The 21921-nt window shown below is 51.1% G+C and overlaps 1 protein-coding gene across 1 annotated transcript in view; it reads left to right on the forward strand.

Moving 5' to 3' along the window:
• The first annotated feature begins 5489 nt into the window (after nucleotides 1-5489).
• Nucleotides 5490-21921, forward strand: part of Fam83f (family with sequence similarity 83 member F) — a 33915-nt gene continuing 17483 nt past the window's right edge. The window contains exon 1 of the mRNA XM_046429717.2: nucleotides 5490-6040. Coding sequence (XP_046285673.1) covers nucleotides 5549-6040 — 492 coding nt within the window. The 5' untranslated portion in view covers nucleotides 5490-5548. The remainder of the gene's footprint in view (nucleotides 6041-21921) is intronic.

Below are 21921 nucleotides of genomic sequence, written 5' to 3' on the forward strand. Positions count from 1 at the left end.
AGCGAAGACAGGCCACGCCAAGGAAGGGCAGGGGGACGAGATGGAAGAAGCAAGCATAGCATGTTGGATCCAAGATGGCCTCAAGGTGTTTGGGCTTTCCTCTGAGATAATGGGCCTTGGAAAAGTTTTATGCAGGAAAATGATGCAGTTCTATTTGCCTTTTAGAAGGGATTGGACTGGGGAAGACTCCAGTCAGGGACACCTTGTTATAAGACTCTTGTAACAATTCAGGGTAGAGGTAGTGGGGAAGGAGCATTCAACCAAGTCCATCTCTCCCATTCAGGCAAGATGGCGGAGGGGAGAGGACTGTGTCATTCTGGAGGTGGGAAACCCAAGTGGAACAGCGGAAGGGGCAGTTGGTTTCCTTTTGGAACAAGTTGTGTTGAAGGCGCCTCTGGCAAGGAGAGGTGCTCTGCTCTCTCAGCAGGGAGCTGGAGACACTGGTATGGAGGTGAGGGGGGCTTTCTGGGGTTGAAATGGAAGTTCAGGAGTCATCCAAGCATAGGAAGTTGGCCCAGGAAGCAGTGAAGCGTAAAACACAGGAAAGGCCAAGAATGGACCCTGAGGGACACCAACGCGTAAAGATGGATGAAGGCGACAGAGTGGCAGAGGGGGTGAAAAATCCACTGTGTCAGAGAAAGCAGAGCGGCCACAAGGGTCAGGGACCATAGAACAAAGGCCTCTGTCTGGAAGGTCCGGAGGCAGGAAATGCCCACCACATAATTAGAGCTCAATAAGGAGTCACCAAATGAATACACAAAAGCCCCAAGTAAGTTGCAAACCGGCAGGTGCCAGGCCTCTGTGTATGTGTTTCCTGGGACAGTCGGGTGGTCCCGAGAAGGCTGCTCTGGACTTGCTGGGTCCGAGATGCTGGGCCTCTCCGGCCAGGTGCAACCTCTTACCCTCTCTGAGAACAGGAGCAAGAAAAATTTTTTACCGCAGTGTGAGAGAGCCCCCAAAGTTTCATAACAGGCACTCGTGACAAATGGTTACAGAAGGGGAAAAAGTCACCCCTGGAAACTTATCTAAGAATATATCATGAGGTGGGCTATTTTGGGACTAAAATTATACAGGAAGGCCTAGGAAAATAGACGTGTGCGGGGATGAACACAGCCACAATTAATGCTAACTATAAGGTGTCATATCTTCACCGAACACTCAGCCTGCAGTGTGCACAGCAGAGGGTGAGAGGAAGGTGAATTAGAGCCAAGTGCCCTGGCGGTGTCCTCGGAGGAAGGAAGAAGGAGGAGAAAGGGGAGCCTGAGGGGACTTACCAGAGCAGGCAGGAGTTCTCAGAAGGTGGCAGTCACCTTGGGCAAGGTGGCCTCTGAGGTTGGAAAGGCAACCTCCAGACTGTGGGGAATGCCAGACTCAGAATCAAGGGACCAGTAGAGGATCAGTGGCTTTCACAGGGTGTCACCACCTCAAGGAGTGTCCCTGGGCCCAGATTAAGCTCAATTACCAAACTTAATCTGTAGGGCCTGGCCTAAAAGAAATCAGTTTCCACCTCTGGTCAGGTTCTTAAAATATCACAATAGTAATGCATGGAATTTGTCTGGGGTTGGCAGGGGTAGGGGGTGGGGTAGGGTAGAGGGAGTGGGCCAGGCTGCGTATCAGGCTGTCAGCAGACAACCCTGAACATACATCTCACCCACTGACCTCAGTTGACTCCTTCATAACACTTCACAATAATCTCTTCCACAATCTCCTTTAACAGATGGGGACTCACAGAGAGACCAGGTCCAATAAGATAATTGTACATTAAATGCCTCTTTGAACTATAACCTCTGTGAATGTCACGGTGCCACTTATTACCTTGCCTTATGAAGATTGCTGTTTCGTTTTGTTTTTCCGGGTTGGGGATGGAACCCAGGACCTCACACATGCCAGGGCAAGCACCCTGCCACTGAGCCACATGCCCCACCCTTTGCTATATTTGACTTCCAGCTAAACTAAGGGAATCACCAGGGCAGCTAACTATTATGTCTCTTTTCTTCTCAGTGGCAAGCATGTTATCTTTCACCTCTCAAAAGTGTCGATTGAAAAAGTAAGTCATTGGTATGTAAATGTGAATGTGACAAAAAAAAAAGACCACCGTGAGTTTCCTATCAGATCTGGGAAAGATCTTTTCCAATGTGAATTGTTTCTAAAATATTCTACCCTGCCACTAGCCTTCTATCCAAAACCATGTCACATAACGTTTGTGCTCCTTGAGAGCAAAAGTCATGTTTTAATCATTCGAGTTCAATGTAAGCTCCAAGTGGACCCCTAGTACCCAGAGCAGGTCCTTGTGTTAAGTAAGGCTCAATAACGTTTGGTAAATTTTTGGATGAATGACTTCTCACCCTTAACACCATGCTAGACACATGGCAAATGTTTATTGAATGCGTAGGTTGTTAAACAAGGTAAATATTTTCTCTTTCTACTACCCCTTTCTAACATTCTTGATTAAGACAATGCAGCAAGGTGAGTAGGTTGACAGACTCTGGGGTCAGATGGTCTGGGTTTGAATTCTGTCTCTTCTACTTACTAGCTGGGTCACCAAGAGTGAGCTACCAAACCTATTTGTGCTTCAGTTTTTTTACCTGTAAAATGAGGGTAACAATTTTTCTAATAGGATTCTACAATTCATTTAAATTATAAACTATGTTGTGTTTGGTACACAGTAATTGCCACTATTTTTTGTTTGTCTGTTTGCTTGTTTTATGGTCTCTGAATCTTCAGTGGCTCCCCTGTAGCTACAGAATAAGATCTAAAGTCAAGGTCCCCACAGCTGGGCCCCAGTGTCCCTCTCTTTTCAGTTTCAATTTCCTACACTTCAACACTCTTTATGGGTGGCTACCTGTGCCAGACTTTTTGCAAAGTGGTACATATCCAGCAACGGGTTTCCCCTTCTTAAAGAATCCCATGAGGTAGAACTTATTACTGCCCGCATTTCTCTGACAATGAAACCAAGTCCCCATCTGGAGAAATAATGCTCCTAGGGACAAACACTAATTCTGGGAAAGCTGGGTCCATTCCAGGACATACACAACAGAAGTCCATGCTCTTATTTGCCAGCTCTGATATCCTTGCCATGCCAAGCTCAGTCTGTAGGTCAACACTCCCAGCACAGCCTGGGGATTGGCAGAAATGCAGAATCCCAGGCCTGGTAGCCGTCTTCTGAATCAGAAGCTGCATTTTAACCTGTGGCCATAAGGCATGGGAGGCACAGGCTCTAAACCACTTTAACAAGTCAGACCCAAATAATAATTAAATCAAATGCACGATTTCATCTAACCCCCGCAACAATCTAGGACATCAAGAGAGGTCAGCACCATTATCCCATTTTACAGATGAGGACACTAAGGCTCTGAAAGGGGTGGTAACTTGAACTGAACCCACATGTGCCTGGCACCAGCATGATGCTCTGACCACACCCAGTCTAACTCCCTCTCCCCACCTTCAATTCTTCTTCTTTTAGACCCAGAGCCCTTTGCTACTGGGTGAAGCCCATCTTATCCACATCCTACTGGGCAGATAAGTGGCTTTTTTCTTCATATTCTCCACAGATCCCTGAACATATAACTTCCTCTTGGCCCTAATTCATCGTTTTCTTTAAGAAATATGTACTGAGCACCAACCGTGTGCCAGGCATATAGCAGGCACTGAGTAAATGTTTGTTGAGCCAGTTTGCTTCCCAAGCATTTGACTGTTGTTTATTAAAGTATTTCCATCACTCTTACTATCCACCTTTGCTTTGTTTTCCCTGTCTGTCCCTCCCATTGATCTAAGTGCCTCTGTGTCCCCAGAACACAAAGTCTGGCATCTTGTAGGGCCTCAAATTATTAGAAAACAAATTAAGTGCTCTCCCATCTAAAGATGGAATTTGCCTATAGTACTTAACAATAGAGTATCATCAGCCTTCTAATTCCCAAGAGTGGCAAAGGACAGATGGGGTGACAGGCACCATGTACTGCTCACTACCCCCAATCTTTGAGCTGGCACAGGGTATCAGAACTAGGGGGGCTGGGGTTGTGGCACAGCGGTAGAGCACGTGCCTAGCATGTGCGAGGCCCTGGATTTGATCCTCAGAACTACATAATATAAATAAAATAAATATTTTTTTTTTAAAAAAAAGAACTGACTATGGTCACAAAACTTACAGATGTTTGAAAATCTAACCCTCATTTTTCTAGACCATCAAAGGAAGGCCTCGAAATGGTAACTGACCTCTTCACAACCTCTGGAAAGTAAAAAGGGCAGGGAGATTACACGGTAGGAGAAAGATCTCCCAGACAGCCACAGTCCCCAGGGCTCTGCCTCTCCTGGGCAAAGCACTTGTTTCTAGGCCTCAATTTCCTCTTTTGTGAAATGAAGGGGTTGGACTAGTTTCTAAAGCTCCTTCCAGCTCTTAAGATGCTGTGCTGTAAAATGAGAGAAATGTGAACCTTTAGTTGCTATGATCTGAAAATATTTTGAATGTGGAGAATCAAATTGTACAGAGCACAAGAACAAAATAATACGTTAATGACTAAGAAGATTGTATTTAATCCAATGAGAAACAGCAGAGCTGCTACTGGTGGTGGTGGTGGTGTGTGTGTATGTGTGTGTGTGTGTGTGTGAGAGAGAGAGAGAGAGAGAGAGAGAGAGAGGCGCGGGGGGGAGAGACACTGCAAATGAGTATCTCTATGTGTGGCTTCCTTCCTTAAGCTCAAACATACATTTGGCATCACTAATATAGTAATCAGGCCTCTGGCTTCCTATCTTGCCCAAACACACACAGAAACACGTGTGCACACCACTTCAAATTAAAATGGACAAATTCCACTGCTGCTGCTTACATCCTTTTACGTCCTTTCTGTTTGGGTGGGTCTCTTTTTTTTTTAATTTTTATTTTTTGTAGCGAAGGTGTGGGACTGAAAGCCCCGGGAGGTCTCTGATCTCAGAACTGGGACACGTGGGCGGGTAACTATGAATTCATTAGCATTTTGCTTTCCCTCACCACCCCCACCCTCGCTCCCCGCAGCGCAGCCGTCGCAATTCCGTCCAGCAGCGGGGCCCCAAGACCCTTAACTCCGAGGGGTTAGATCAGCGGCCCTAAAGGCGTTCTGGCCAGAACACGTGCTCTGGGCCCGACCTGGACCAAAAGTGAGCGCGCACCTGCCGCGCGTTTGCGGGGGCTGGCTGTCGGAAGGGGTCGGCCACGGGAGGCAGACGTGGGCCAAAGGCTGCACGTGGGTCTAGGCTGCAAGTTTCTTTCCATTCTGGGCCCCCAACCAGGGCCGAGCCCTCCACCCGGGCGGACCGCCCCGGGAGCGCGTCCCAGGAAAGCCCCGAGGGCCTGGCGAGCCCGGCGGGGGCGGCGGGGGCGGTGGGCGCGGCGGCCCCGCCCCGCCCGACGGCCGCGCCCTCGCTGTGGCCCTCGCGGATTGGCCTGCTCGCTGCCGAGGGGCGGGCCGAGGCGACCATGCGGCCAGGTGAGGCGCCCCGCCCCGCCCCTCGAGGCTCCAGGTGAGGCTGTGGGACCTCCGCGCCCGGGCAGGGGCCGGCCCGGGGCCGGGGCGCCATGGCCGATTCCCAGCTGAGCTGCCTGGACGAGGCGCACGTGAACCCGAAGGTGACCGAGGCTCAGGCCGCCTTCTACTACTGCGAGCGGCGGCGGGCCGCGCTGGAGGCGCTGCTGGGCCGCGGCGAGCAGGCCTACTTTGAGCGGCTCAAGAAGGAGCGGCTGCGGGACTTCCTCTCCAGCCAGGAGCGCCAGGCCCTGTGCACCGCCTGGAGCCCCTACGAGGACGTGGCCCCTGCAGCCTCCGCCGTCCGCGGCAAGAGCAAGAGCAAGTCCAATGTCCCAGCGAAGGTCCCGGCCGAACCATGCGAGTCCCTGGCCTACTGGCCGGACCGCTCCGACACCGAGGTGCCCCCGCTGGACCTGGGCTGGACCGACGCTGGCTTCTACCGCGGCATGAGCCGCGTCACTCTCTTCACCCATCCCCCCAAGGAGGAGAAGGCGCCCCACCTCAAGCAGGTGGTCAGGCAGATGATCCAACAGGCCCAGAAGGTAGGCAGGGCTCCGCTGCCCACATCAGTGGTACCCCCACTCCCAGCCTCTTGGACCAGGCCTCATCTCTGAGACGGGACCCCATACAGGCCACCCTGACCACCCTCTGGAAAAGGGTCTCCAACCTGCCTTCACCTCCTGAGGCTGTGGTAAGGGCTCTAGAAGGGGTAAATGTGAAAGTGCTAGACGGAAGTTGGTCACCGCTGACACAGTGTCCAGAGCCTCTGACTTTTTGCTCCCTGCCCTAGGGCATAGCCCAGGAGAGGGGGGCTGTGAACCCCTGCAGTACAATGGGCCACTCAGGGGTTTTCATCAAAATCTGGGCACTGTCCAAGGATTTGCAAAACTTATCCCTGGACATTTTCTCATTTGATCTTCACAACAGCCCCATGAAGTGGGTAGTAGTGACACCCCCCACCCCAACTCCTCTTAGGAGGCCCCCAACCAGACAAAGCTGACCTGACACCCTCACACCTTCTCTGGGCCCAGTACTGAAGCTCCAGCAGCCTGGAATGAAGGAGGGAAGCTATTTGTATCACCCTATGTGGCCTGGCATGGTGCTGGGCACTCCGTCAAGGCAGGTGCTAGACTCTGCAGTTCGGGAAGAAGTTCCTTCTTGGCCCACTTGCTTTGCTTGGGTGTTGAAGAGAGATCCTTCTAGGTGGTGAGGCCAGTAGGTTGTGGGAAGCAGCCCACCGGGGATAACTTTAATCTTTCCTCTGTGCCCTTGTGCAGGACTACGTAGGTAGTTTCCAGGAAAACGGTAAGATGTTCCATTAATGAACTTCAAATAAATAACAAATATCACAACTATTGCATGGGACATACTGGTACTGAAAAGTTGTTTGTTCTTTACCTGAAATTAAAACTTAGGGACATCCTATATTTTCATGTAATCTGGCTCCCCTCCACTGAGATTTGTTAAGAAACACCAGCAGCCTTTTGATGCCTAGTTCAGAATATACAATAGAAGTGGTTTGAGTTCACCATTCCAATTCACCTGCAAGAGTGCGATTGGTGTCCCATGTCCCCTAGAAACCAGAGCTTCCCCTGGGGCTCCTCTGCCTGGGAAGGGTGACCCATGTAGGGGCTAGATGGGTTGTAAGAGGAAGGGTTAACTTTTCCGTGTCCCAATTTTCACCCTCTCTCTCTAAGCAATTGTTCCTCATGTGAATGAGCTTTCTTTGTATGTAGCATTTTGCAGAAGAAAAAGGCAAGAGAGAACATGAGTGGGGTGGGGTGGGAATTGGGGGGTGGTGCTGGGCAGTAGGCTCAGCTAAGAGTCAGGGGTCACATCTCATGATATGTACTAACGAGCTTCAGTTTATTTAGCCTTATGTGCCAGCCACTGTCCTAATGACTTATCAGCATTTTCTCTTGCTTTTTTTTCACAACCGCTGGTCAAAACAGGTATTTTCCTAATTTTTAAGGAAAAGGAAATCCGGATCAGCACAGGACAGCACAGTTACTTGCTTGAGGTAACATAGCTAGTAAATGCCTAGGCCAGGATCCAAACACCAAAGCCCTGGCTCTTAGCCTCTGCACTACCCTGTCCCACAGTCTGAAATTACAGTTCCATGGGATGAAGCAAGGAGTCTGAATGGAGCTAGCCTGGTCACAGTCTGCTGGGGGAGAGATTGTATACCCTGGTTACAAGAAGAGAGAGATAAGGTCCCTGGTCACTGGGGCTTCTTGTCCCCTGTGGGATGTTGGGGCTCTTCTGTGGAGTTTTCTTAACTCTTTAAATATTTAGCTACAGAAATTTAACAGTTGTGAACCAATCCTATGTGTACAGATTTAACCAATAATTGTTTCCTGGGCCAGGCTTTGGCCATAAAGAAGATCCAGGCTGCGACCTTTGCCCTCCATAAGTTTAATGCTGAAGTTCTGCTGGAAGGACGAGGGGTTTTGAGGCTGAATGTGCATTCTGGGAATGCCCCCTGAGGGAGGGGAGATAGAGTTGGGAAAAAAGAGAAATTGGGGTATTTATCTCATAAGAGACTCCCGAAAAGCAGAAGGTTGATTGGCAAGAGTGGCAAGACAAAAGAGCTGTTGCGGTGGGGCTGAGAACTGAGTGGGTCTGGTGTAGGGTCCTTCATCTGGGTCCCACGTAGGTGTCTACCCCTGGAAGCAGCAGCTTCCGGCCCTGTGCCCACCCAACTTCCAGGCCCTCTGGGCCCCCACCCCTAATCACTGTCTCTCATGTCTGTTCAGCACTCTGCTTCATGGGGGAGGAAAATGAGGCACAGAGAAGGAACGGCATTTGCCCAAAGGCCACGTGACTGGCCAGAGAAAGACCTAGAGCCCTAAAGGCTGTGCACCCCAGCTTGTCCAACTGGCAAGTCACTTTCCGTGGCTATTACATTAAATCCTTCCTCCTCCCTATTCTCCCTGAGGGAGGGAATTTCCTTTGTTTCCAGAGAGTCTGGCAGCTGAGGCCTGGGGCTGGGCTGGGTAGACTGCAAGCTGGTTTTTGTGTAGAGACGCAGGTAGCCACTGAGAGGAGCCAGAAGGGCCAGTGTGTCAGAGAGACTTGCTTCTATTTCATTTAATCCTCAATAAATGAATAAGTTGCAGTCGCTTTTTGTTCCCAAATGACAACCAGGAAATTACGACTCAAAGGGAGTTGCTGTGACTTGCCCACACTCACAAACCAGCCTGTGTGATTGGTCCTCAGGGATATGGAGGGAGAAGCCTAATTAGGGGACACTTTGAAAACATGATAGGGGATGGGAGAGAAGGAGCTGGGTGGCAGACAGGCCCCATACCTGTGGATAAGAGGGAGACCTTTGAGGAGGTTGGTCTAAACTAACTGCTCTCTGGGCCACTGCAGATGACTGAGAGCCCTTCCCAAGCTGAGCTGGGTAACCAGCACCCCCCAGAGAGCCGCTTATTTTAGTGTCATTGAACGATGTCCTTTGTCTGCTTAAACTGCAGAGAGAAAGAGTACCTTTAGGGACCCAGAAATGAGCCTCTGAACTAAGCTGTGCTAGCAGAGGAGATCAGGGCAAGTCTCTGGTACTTGGGTGGCTTGGGTCATTGCAACTGCTAGGGAGTACTTTCTGGCATGATCGAGTGTGGACTGGGAAGCTCTTGGTTCTTGATTACAAAGCCAGAGTAGGAGGAACAAACAATGTCATCGTGCTGGGCTGGCAATTTGGAGGGTGTGTGCATCTGTTTGGTTCCTGGACAAATGTCCGGAGGTCTGCTATGCGCTAAGCATACATTAGTAGCAAAAAGACACATAAAGTACACCTCTACTCTTAGGTCATCTAATAGTTTGCTAATTCATCACTATAATTTATGACAAATGCTGGAGAGAAGGTGTGGCAGGAGGGGCAGGGCACTAGCCCAGCCCCCAACCCAGGTTAGAGAAGGCCTTTGGATGCTGAGGGCCTGTTTACCTGCATGTCTGAGCACAGCAGAAAGGATGAGATGTCAGTGAGCCATCTGCCTGTCCTTTCTCGGGGCTCCCTTATGAGTCACATCCCCGGCCTTTATGTTACATTTAATTTTGAGACAGGATCTCACTAAATTTCTTAGGGCCTCACTAAGTTGCTAATGCTGGCTTTGAACTTGCTAACCTCCTGCCTCAGCCTCCCGAGCCACTGGGATTATAGGTGTGCACCACGGCGCCGGGCCAGAGGCTTCCATTTTTGAGGCTGCTTGGGTGGGTTTAGAGACTATTGCCTTATGCTTCAAGAATAGTAGAAAACTTACCAGCCCTCACCTCAAAGATTATTCCTTGACTCCTGCATTCCTGGGTCCCGCCCCAAACCCACCAGCTACCCAGTCTTCTGAGTTTCCCACAAATGGCGCAGTTCCCGTAGTGCTTCAATCACTGTGTAAGGCAGTGTGTTGTCTTTGTTTCACAGAGAGGCTCTCTGAGGTCCACAAGGACAAGGTGACATCTTTAGACCAAGGACAAGAAGTTTACACAGCCTTCCCAGGTCCTTGGTCAGGATTTCCAGGGATCCAACAAAGATTGTAAGCACAGCCGGGGAGAGGGAGGCTGCTGGGACAGGTAGCTGCTGTCAGCTGAGAACTAGGAGCTGCTCCTTTTCATTCCTGTCATAGGTAGTGGAACAGCTCCATGGGGAAAAGGGGTGGGTACCCAGCCAACCCCACCTCTGTCAATGGGCTTGTCCTTCCTCCTTCAAGTCTTGGCTGAGAGGCCACCTCTTTCTTGGCACTTTATCAAATCCAGAAGTTGTACAAGGGTTGTTTTGGGAGAGCTCCTGTTATCCTCCTGGGTTGGGAGCCTTTCAGAGCAGAGAGTGTCTTACTCCTTTTGGTCACCTTAGGGCTATGATGATACCCTGATTGTCACGGGTGGTCAATATCCCACTTAAATTGAAAACGGTCTCCTCTTGACCACCAGTCCCTTTGGAGAAGCGAGTGTCTGGAGATTTCCCTGCTGAGTTGCCCATCCCCCGGGGACTCCTTTAGTCTCCATTGTAACAAGTTGTCTGGCAGCAAAGGAAAGGATGCTCTAAATTGGTTGGGAGAGGGTGTGGGGGATCAGGGATCTGGAGAAACTCTCCAGAGTAGGTGGCAGGGGCAGTGAAGGCAGCAGCCTTGTTAGAGACCTGGGTAGCTGTTGGGAGGAAGCCGGGAACGGCTGCGATCCAGGTGCCCAGGGCACGTGGCAAAGTACTGGTCTTACCAGTTCACACCACCAAGAAACCCAGCTTTGGCCAGGTACAGTGGTGCTTGCCATAATCCCAGCAGCTTGGAAGCCTAAGGAGGCAGGAGGATCACAAGTTTGAGGCCACTTAATGAGACCCTGCCTCAAAATGAAAAATAAAACAGGCTGGGTTCAATCCCCGGTACCAAAAGAAAAAAATCAAAATTCAAACCCCAGGCGGAAGTGGCCTTTGTCCTAAGTAGAACCCACTGTCTCCCGTGAACCTCAATGGACACTTCCCTCATCCAGCTACATGCAGCAAATGATACGGAGCTCTCTATACCAGATTCTGCACTGTGCTGGGCTTGACATACAGGGACGAAGCAGATGTCCCCCCAAAACAATATATAGTTTATTTGTAATATGCATATTATAAATAGTACATGTATATTGTGTGTGTGTGTGTGTGTGTGTTTGGTTTTAGTGGGGATTGAACCAACGGGCACTTTAGCACTGGGTGCATCCCCAGTCCTTTTCATTTTCTATTTTGAGACAGGATCTCACTAAGTTGCTGAGGCTGGTCTTGAACTATCCTCCTGCCTCAGCCTCCTGAGTTGCTGGGATTGCAGGCTTGTGCCATCATGCCTGGCTACATATATAATTTTTTAAAAAATCTTACTTTTTTATGAAATCTGAGTCAGACAGACAATACGCTCTCTAGGACCTGACCACCTGTTTGACAGCTGGCTGCAGTTCTTTCTCCTAAGACCTCCGACCTCCCTCCTTTCCGCCTTTTCCCTACTTCCATCTGCCTTCCAGCTTTGGAGCTTCCTCTTAAACGCTGATTTTAATGCACAGAGTAAAGGAGGCACATCAGGGAGGCCCAGGGGCCTAAGGCCGCACACATGTCCCTCCTCCCAACTCTTCTGCCTTTCCACCAGTGGCCATTTCACACAGTTTCGTTTCCAAGGCCCGAGGCAGTTCCAGAGTCTCTGTCCCATGAAAGCGGGTGGATAATTGTCCAGCGGCAGCTCCAGCTCCAGGGAATAAACGCTTCACAGCCCTTCCGGGGTCCTGCCCGAGCCTGCCCAGGCATCCCTGGCAATCCTGGGGTGCTGTGGCTATGGGGTTCTGCATCTCTCTCTTTCAGTCACTGATTTCAGGTGTTGGAATTCCAGAGCCATGGAGACCCAGCTTTCTTTAGGTCAAGGACCGAGGACAGGCTCTGAAGTTGAAAGGTCTTGGTGTCTGTCCTGATCTGGCCATTTGATAGCTGTGTTCTTTGGGGAAAGTCACTTCCCTCTGTAAGTCTCCTGACCTGCAAAATGGAGGAGGCAGTGTCTAGGTTTCTGGATGGTTTCAGAAAGGGAGAGACTGTGAGAACTGAGAATATGAGGAAGCATCACGTCAGTGTTCATCTGGAAAGTAAGTGCCACGTTCCCCCACTGGATGTGCTCCCAGGAAGCTGGGGTGCCCCACCCAGGAGGTGAGAGTCAGGAGAGTCGGGGCTGGCCGGCCGGCAGTTGCATTTCCTGTTTCCTCCTTAGAGGGCCACCTGTCTCCCTTCTCTCCCACTTTTTTGATTTGGTTTTGATTTGGATTTTGGTGAAGACAGCTGTCCTCCCGCCTCCACCCTGCTTGTGAAGCCTGTGGGATCCAAATCCTCAGTCCAGGGTCTCTGGATCTGCCATGGCAGGGAAGAATAAGACAAGAGGAGCAGAGGCTCCCTGTTCCTGAACCAGGAGTCCTTTGAGCATGTTCCCCAGAAGGGCCTGGCTGGCAGCACAGGCTCAGCCAAAGAACCCCAGGGCACCTAGGACAGTGTCCCCAGCCTCTCTGATGCTGACACCTAGAGCTTCATCAGGAGACGAGACCCCTGCAGACCCGAGGGTGGAGGTGGGGTGCCTGTGGGCTTGGGCAGTATTTCCCTCTTTGAAGAAGAGGGAGGAGAACTCTGGCTCCTCTGAAATCTTATACTTCGGATCCCTGAAACTCTGAAGATGGGTGTTTCCCTGAGAGTTTGGACATAGGAGATGGGGCCTCAGTAAACTTCTTCATGACCTTCACTTGGTTTCATGGTAGCAAAGCCAGGTCTGTTGGGCAGAAGTCTCAGAAGGCCCCCGCCACTGCCAAGACCCCGGGGTCCTCATCTTGTTCCGGCTGATGTCTCCTGGCTCACTGGGTAATCTGTTACAAATCCTTTGACGTCCATTTCGGCATCTATAAAATGGGGATAATGTTTGCTGCCTTGTTTATGTTCACAAGATTGTGGTGAGAATCTGTGAGACTGTGAGGAAGCACTTTGATGCAGGTGAATAATGTCTGCAGGCAAAAGGGGATTCTCTTAAGAAGGGTTACCGCTGTGGAGAGATGAGATAGATGCCGCACGTGGTATTTCCTCTAATTAATCCAAATCCCCAGCACCTTGCAGGGGAAGTGGTATTCCCCTGAGGCTCAGGGAAAACAGAGAGTTACGGAGTACTGAGAAGCTGGATGGGATTCCACCCAGGTCCGAGGTCAAGGCCATGTCCTTCTACCACAAATGCAGGTTACCCTTGGGGAATGCCTCAAAATCTTCCAGAAACATTCAAAGTATATTCACCACCAGGCCCTGGGAGGCTCACAGACTGGCCCTAGAGACAGACAAGTGTAGGACTGTCAGCTCCTCTGGTCTGGGCCTGGTGGGACAGAGGAGTCTTTCTGCAGGCAACATTGGGGCACATGACACAGGGGTACTGATCATGGATAGCTAATGGGGACCTATATTGTCCTCTTCATGGCTACTCTCTGGCTCCCTGGAACTTGCACCCCTCCCTGACAGCTGAGGCCTTGAGGAGATTCCCAGCCCACCTCCCCTCTGGGCCCTGGCTCAGTGTCCTCACCTTGGCCAGGGGCCAGCTCCGCCTCCCTTTTCTTAGAGTGTACAAAGCAGAGCCTGTTCTGAGGCCGGCTTCCAATCTGAGCAGGGAGGGAGAAAGCCTGGCAGAGAACAAATGTGCACGGGCTGGTCCTGGCTGACCGCCCTCCCCTGTTCTTGGCACTGTCTGAGCCTCCCCCAGGGGCTGAGTCACCCTAGCCATCCCTGTCCCTCCCCAAACCCCCAGGGACCATGAGCAGTCAGCCTGAGCTGGAGCTGTTGCTTTCTCCAGTTTTCTTTTTCCTTCTCTGAAGCCCATGAAGTCTGTGGACTTGTTAGTGATCCCAGACTCCCAGCCCTGGGGACAGCCTGTGGCTGTTCTAATGATTAGTCTCTCTGGCCCCGGTTTCTGATGATCAGTAAGCTCATCCCGGGCACAGCTTGTACACAGGTCGTCACTTGGTTGTGCCCTTCACAGTACTGCCTGCGCACACAGGACGCTCCAGGGACATGTTCTTTTTGTTTTGTTTTAGCAGAGTCAGGAGACGGTGAGGCAGAGGCAGGGACCAGGGCTCTTTTCTTTTCAGAAGAGGACAATATAGGTCCCCATGAGCTATCCATTGCCTGGCGATTCCCCACATTTGCATATTTACTCAACATGTTTTACTGAGAATCTACTATGTGTCAGAATACCAGAAATTTACAGATGAATAAAATGTGAAGCCTGCCTTAAGTGTAGTGGGTGAGACAAGAAGAAAACACATTTCAGTTCAGTCCTGGTCATGGTGGTGGGGTGTTGATAGCTCTTATTTATTGAGCACTTAAGTGCCAGCGTGCCAACCCTTTTATTTATTTACTTGCAGTCTTGAGAATCCAGCGCGGGGCCTTGTGCATGTTAGGCAAGCACACTACCACCAAACTATACCACTAACCCTACCGAGCTTTTAGAATATATTGTTTCATTAACAACAGTCCAACAACTTTCCATTTTACAGATGAGAAAACTAAGGGTCAGAGAGGATAAGCTCACACTGCTGGCAATTAGTGGAGCTAAACTGGAACTGAGATGAGTCTTATTCCCAGGCATGTACACAAGCCTGAGAATCAGGCTGAGCAGAGCTCCAGGCCAGCAGAAGCTTCTTGGGAATTGATGACTGAATCAGCAACTTGTGACAAGGCATGGCGGGCAGAAGGCGGGCCGTGCAAGGCTGGAGGCCTGGGGCACGTGAGCTCACGCTGTTCCTATTGCCCAAATATCTCCACTCCTTCCCCAGCATCCTCCTCTGCACCTTCACCTTGCCTCTCTGGGGAGTCTTGCCAGGTAACCCCACGTGGCAGTGGCCTCACGTTGCCCTTTCTGCTTCTCAGAACCTCCCAGGAAGCTGCGGGCTCTCGTTGTCCTGCTCTGATGGATCAGCCAGGAAACAGCACTGCAGGTGCTTCTTGAGGCCTGCCTTGCTCTGCCACGTGGCGCCTGGTGCTGGAGCTCAGGGCCATAACCCGAGCTGGAGGATGATTCTAAAACTCATTTGTGTATCTTCGTTGGATTTTTTTTTTTTAGCAGCTGATTTATCTTCCTAATTATGTTTGGCTTTAAGCTAATGTTGAAATGAGCTTACATTAGATAATTTTCACTAATTAACACCAACTTAGTGCTGGGGAAGTCATCCCAGAAGTGCACCGTGGGGCAGGGAAAAGCTGGACTAGGATCTTAAAAAGAATCACTGCGCTTACTCCCCTGTGGGTCCCGTATGGCTCATCACGCTGAATTAGTTGACCTTGCTCACGTGGGTACATCTGTCCTCTTTCTCTCAAGAGCCAGCCTGGGTTTCCTATGTCTGTGACCCTTCATTCAACCTTGTCTCAGGGTAGAGGTGTCAAGAGCAACAGCCTCCTAGGGTCAAATCAGCAGGAAGTGAGTCCCACGGGTGCAAGCAGGGAGAGATGCCCTGCAGGTTCAGGGATTGAGGGTTCCTGGAGAGGAAGCGGCCTGACTGGTCAGAATTGGGCTCCAGCCATCCCGATTGTAGCCAGGGAGCCTGGTGTTTAATGATGTCTAATTAGTGCACTTGAAACAATGTAACATGGCCACAGACAGCTGGGAGTCTCCGCTGACAAAGCGCAGATGTCTAGCTGGTAGGTTGGGGGCAGCCTGGCAACCACAGGGGGAACAGGACCCCATTAGAGCCGTGGTCTGGGATCTGGCTCTGCTTTTGGTGGAACAGAACTCAGGCCCGAACTGTGTCCTCAACTCCCCCAGGGAAGCCCCTGATTGTAGAGGTATTCTGTTCAGCACAGGCTGAGCTCTGTCCCCCATGTGGACAGATGGGGAGACTCCCCCACGTGCTCGACAGACATGCACCCAAGGGAGGATGCACCCAAGGGAGGGTGCACACTGCACTACGAACTGGGGACAGAGTGGTCCTGGGACAACCTCAGGACCCCACAGGGACAAGGTGGTGACAGCATGGGCTGGGGTATGTTTGGAGGGTAGCATAATCTCTGTGGTGTAAGCTTGTGGTCAGGGAAGGGGGTGGAAGTGACCAGAAGGTCTTTAGCCAGAATGAGAGCCTAGGAAATGCTTCTGTAGGCAGTCTGGGGACACAGAGCATTCAGACAAAGAATGACACATTGAAGGTTGTGTTATGGAATCCATCTACGAGGCGGGAGAAGGGTCAGGAGGTGTAAGGTGGTATCCCATCCAATCCACACGAGACATACTGTGTCCAGGCACCCCAAGGGAGGAAGAAGAGGGCAGGGCTCGGCCACCTGGGCAGGGACGACACAGCATTCTCTCTAGGAATAATTGAATTTTTCATCCTGACAGGAACCAGGAGGTAGCCTCATTTTATAGATGGAATTCAGAGAAGTTATGTGACTTGCCCAAGGCCTCACAGCCAGTATGGACCTTCTGATACTACAGTCTGTTCTGTCCTGACTGAAAGATGCTTTGGCACTGTGTGGATTTAGTGAACCTAGAGTCCAGGGGTGGAAGGAGGCTATGGTTGGTGTCGGGCAGACAGCGTTCTGAGGAGATCCCGCAGCAGAGCCCCTTCTTGGGTCAGGTGTGCAGACCCCATCTCTTGGGCTCTCCCCTCCTCTTTTACCCCAGGGTATCCAGTGGGAAAGTTGAAGTTTTGTTATTCACACCTGGTGGTTAAGCATGGGCAATGATTCAGTTGGCGCCCGTAGGAGGCCCTCATGACAGGTGTTCTATCCCCTCCCAGGTGAACTGGGTCCACCTCTAGCAGCTCTTGTTTTTGCACAGTGCCGTGTAGATGCCCAGCCGCGCTCAGCGCACAGTGGCACCTGGTGAGACTCTGCCGTGACTGGGCTTCCCTCCCCTCTATTGGTTCACATTTTGACCCTTCTGGCAGTGCAGCACTGCCTGGCTTTAATCACGACTCCGGGCTGGGTCTGCCAAGCAAGTATTGGGCAAGAAACATCTCCACCTGGATGTCGGCTAGGCGAGCTCCCAGCCCCACGCTGCCGGTTCTCCATCCCTCCTTGGAAGCCAGGGCCCTCTTGCTCTGGATTCTGCCTCTGAGAGAAAGGTGTCTGCCATCACTCTCAACAGGCTAGCATGGTGCACCCTGCCTGCAGGGTTTCATTTAAAACTCAGAACAGGTGGGCTTGTGGCCTGCAATCTCACCAACTCTGGAGGCTGAGCCAGGAGGATGACAAGTTCCAGGCCAGCCTGGGCAACTGAGTGAGACCTTGTCTTAAAAATAAATAAGGGCTAGGGGTGTACTCCACGGTAAAGCACCCTTCAGTTCTATCCCTGTACTGCAGAATAAATGAACAAGCAAAATAAATAAACAGATTTAACTGAACTCAGAACAGCCCTGGGAAGCCCTCCTGGTTTTAAAATGAGGAGACCAGGGCTTAGGCTCTTCCAAAGCCACATGGCCAATATGCTTCTCTGCTTCCAGAACTCTGTGTTCATTTCCAAATAAACACTGTTCTTTACTCAAGGGTGATCCACTACCTGAATTCAATCCCCTGGCAGGGCTGGAGGATGGGTTAGTTAAAATGCACTTTGTTGGGCCTGATGAATCAGAATCTTTGAGGATGGGGCTCTGGAGACTGCATTTTGAACAAGGCCACCCCCACACCCACTCCCAGCTTTCAGGTGATTCTGCACAGGCTGGTCTGACAACCCCAACTGCAGCCCTGTACCCCTTGACCCCCTCTCTTGGGGGTTGTCAGAGGAGATTCCACAGAGATGTCTCAGTGGAGGCATGATGCTCCACAGTGGGAAGGAAAGGGCTGTCCATTGGTCCCAGGCAAATTAACTATCCTACCCCCACCCCTGTGCTGGACCAGTGGCCATTTTGGGTGGCTGCAGCTTGACTTGTTTACATAGCTGCTGCCTTTCCCTTGAGGGACCTTCAGTCTTAAGGTGTGGAGAGTTAGACAGGTTTCGAGTGAGCTTAGTGATCCTTCATAGTTTTACTACCTTTTCCTGGGATTTCATGATCTTATCTGAAACTCCTGACAGCCTTGGGATATAGGTAAGCAGGTCAGTCCTGGAAGGCAGAGGTCAGTCCAGGCTCACATGGTGATCCATGGGAAAGCCTCCCAAGCTCCTTTCCCTTCTGCCTCAGAAATGACCATCACCAGCATGCTGCTGAGGTCAGCATGCCTGTGGCCCCTTACTTTTTCACCCCATGGAGCTGGATGAAGAAGGAGTGGGTTTGGGATCCTGCAGACACCTGCAGCCACTCCCGCCCCACTTCAGCAGAGGTGGGGGCTGGGACTCTCCAGAGGCCATGTGTCTCAGTTTGCATCCTGGTTTTCTGTGCCCAGCGGTGGCCTCTGGTCCTAGCCAGAGTCAATCTGTCCCTAGAGCTTCTAATGTCCCCATGGTCTGGGGATGACAGCTTGGTAGTACAGAAAAGCCCAGACAGGTCATAAGCCCAGGCTTCATTTCCAGATCTCCAGGACCCAGCTGGGCGACTTTAACCCTGGGACTGAGCTAATTGCTGTCTGAGTTTCTTTCTGGCTCTGAGATTCTCCAGCTCTGGAATGTCTTTGAGTGTAGGGCCAAGTACAATGGCGCCCTGCATGTGGGCATGGCCAAGTAGCTCCGCTTCCTGGCCTTGTTCTTTGTCACTGGGAGGAGGGCACCTTTTTGTAGTTTGCACAAAGGCACTTGCTGTGTGGGCCTGTGGGGCCTGCCTCCGGGCCTGGTTTCCTTGGTAGGGAACTTCTCCCATGTTTTGTCCTCAGGCAGGGATGGCTGCTCCTTCAGGATCTTCAGTGGGCAGGGCAAAGGCCGAGCCACCAGCCCTTTGAGCTGTGCTGAGTCCCATTCTCTGTGCCCTTGGGGAAGATCTTCCACTCTGCCTTCTGGCAAAGCGCTCCAACCAGTAGCCTTGCTCTTGCTCGGCATCCTTTTCTCCCCTTCAGGCCAACACCCGTCATCAGTGAGAGAGGGAAGACCACCCGCTATCCCCACCCCAGCATGTGAAACAGCACCCCATTCCACGGTGGAGAACTGACCATGTCCAGCCCTGTGCTGAGGGTGAAGAGTTTGAAAGGAATTGGTGTCTGCCACCTAGGGGCCCCGGTCCTGGTAAAGGACAGAAATGCTGAGCAGACATTAGAGTGTCCAGGGGCTCTGGTACTTGCTGGTTAATATTATTGGGGAAAGAAATTTAGGAAATTCTAGGCTGAGTCTTGAAAGCTGCATGGATGTTTCGTGGGTATGGAAGGCACAGGAACAAAGGACTTGAAGTGGCCCCATACACACGGTTGGGGCAGGGGCACAAATCTCCCCCAGGAGACATTTTTGGGGGTCTTGCCTGAGAATGAATCTGCTGGTGTCTAGTGGGAGAGGCCAGGTATCCGCAGACAGCCTCTCACAACGCAGAGTGAGCCAGCTGCAACAGGGAAGGCCTGTGGCCAGATACCTGTGGGTCTTTCAGAGAGACTAGAAACACAGGTAAAGGGGGACCTACGGTCCAAGGCGAGGCGGGGGAGGAGGGGGCCTATCCCGCAGGCATCTAATGTGCTGACTCCTAGAGTTGGACCCCCTTGAGGGCTGTAGGACCTACTGGTTCATCCGCTTGTCTTGGGGGAATTTCTGGGGAGAGAAGGATTCAGAGGGCAGAGGTGGAGTAGGGGAGACCAGAAGTTCAGTCAGAAACAAGGAGCAGTACCCTGGGAACAGCCAGGAGTTGATGCAGAGGAGGTACAGGGAGGGAGCAGGACCTGCTAGACTTGGTGGCAGGTGGGATTTGGTCAGTAGGGAGGAGGAAGCTACTGGACTCAGGCTTCTGGCTCTGACAGATTTTGGAAGTGCCCGAAGGGCAGGTTGGGGGCCATGTCCCAACAGCTGTCAGCTCTGTGGGTGTGGACATCTGGCAGTGCCTTCTACAGTGTGGGTCACCCAAACACAGCAGGGCTGCAGGGCTGCAGGGCAAAGTGGAGTTGGCTTTGCTTTCTAATGGCAATTAAGGAGTTCAGAAGGAGGAGCTGCGGAGGGGGAGGGTAATTAAAGCTGAATGGCAGACAGGGGGCACTCCCTCCCAACCTCAGCCACCCAGGCAGGATATCAAACAAGGTGGTGAGCTAACATAGTGCCCAGCAGAAGCCCTACAGCATCAGAGCCTCTGCCGGCCTGCCCCCGACAGCTTCTAAGAAAACGACTTCCAGCTTGAAGTAACCCCTCTCTCAGAGCTGCACTTTAGTAGGTAACTGGTGAAGGGTGAGGAGCCCGGGGGAGGGGGGATGATTTTCTCTGACAAAACCTGCTCCATCTACTTCTGAACCTGCGATATCCTGTTTTTAAAAACCTGATTTTCCATCTACAGCGGGAGCCTTGAAGTGAGTCTTGGTGTGGAGAATCACGTGGGCACATTCAATGCAGAGGAGCAGGGAGCTGATTTTTCTGGGCCTGGTACTGAGTAGCTAAATGTCAGACGGACCCTCAGAGATTAGAGTCCAGGGTAATTATCACTCCTCCACAATTAGGTGCAGGGGTCAGCAAACAATTGATTTTTTTTTCCTACTACAGATATTTCATTGTTTAACTAACAGTGACACAGATGGCTGATTCTCTGTCGGGGTGTCACAGACTGAGCCTCCTCTAAGCCAGTCCTGGGAACTGTCACCTCTCACATCCCTAGGCTGACTTCCCTACTTACTTTTCCAATAACAAAACAAACTAAGAGTAGAAACCCAAGAAGCTCATCTGGGTATCCAGTCAGGGGGTTCTTGGTGACATGAGTCCACTAAGCTGGATGTTGTAAGAGTTTGGAAATGAAAGGACAGTGGACTCTGGCCCCAGACAGCACTGGGGATGAGATGAGATGCGGTCAGTGTCAGTGCCCTGGGAGAAGAGGAACGAATGGGAGAAGAGGAACTCTCAGCACCATGCTGAACCCTCTACCATCCAACCCAACCCTGGAACCCACCCCAGGCCAGCCCAAACTGGGCCAGACCAACTGCAGGTCTTAATTGTGTGTTTGTTTTTTTTTGATGGGTTGGCTTTTGGGGACCTCAAATACAAAGAGATGATTGTGTAGCTCAAGTTCAGGGTACTCTGCTGTCACCGACCGGTGGAAGGCCCCTCTCCTTCCCTCCATTCCTTTCTCCTGTGAGCAGCTACCCTTGCATGTTCAGTGTATGTCCTTGGGCACTTCTGTATCCTTGAAAAGGCTGCAGTTTTATTTTAGTAGTGAAGAACTAATTTATACAGTCTTGGGCTATAGATCTCATTCTTTAATCATTCCAGTTGAACAGCCTATTTTGAAAAAGAACCATCCAGGTTATTGCACGTGGAACTAGCTCATGGCTTCAGTCTGTGGTAGAACATCCTGTCACATGCCTCACATTTTCCAGTCTTCTAGAGAAGGACATCTAAAGTGTTGCCAGCTCCTTGCTGTCCTAAAGAAACCTGCGGTTCCTGCTGCCTTGTAGACCTGTGCCAAGCTCCAAGAGATTCCTCCGGGTACGTGGGCCAGAGTGGTTTCCTGGCTTGTGGCTGTGTACTTACTTAAATCCAGTAAGTTCTGCCTGATCCCCAGACAACCATGTCCCCATCAGTGAGTGGGGGTTCCTCTTTCCCCACATACCCATAGGTAGAAATACCCAACTTTCTAATTTTTAGTTAGTCTCACCATTGTGAAGCGCCCTCTCTCTCGTCAGAGTGTTTGGAGTTTTTCTGATGAAGAGCAAGATCTGCTCTTTATACACCTTTCCGCCCCTCAGGTGTCTCCTCCTGGGAAGTCACCTGATCATAGCCTTTGCCACTTTTCTGATTAGTTTCCTTTTTTTTTGCTGGTTTATGGGGATCCCCTGTGCATCACAGATTCCTGTTGGTGGTATACATCGTACCCCATTGTTCATCAGTGACCTTTGTCTATGGCATCTTTATTTGAAGAGAAAAAT

Source organism: Marmota monax, unplaced genomic scaffold, assembly GCF_021218885.2.
Source record: "Marmota monax isolate L192 unplaced genomic scaffold, Marmota_monax_Labrador192_F-V1.1 WCK01_AAM20220418_F8-fsc00051, whole genome shotgun sequence".
Classification (NCBI taxonomy): domain Eukaryota; kingdom Metazoa; phylum Chordata; class Mammalia; order Rodentia; family Sciuridae; genus Marmota; species Marmota monax.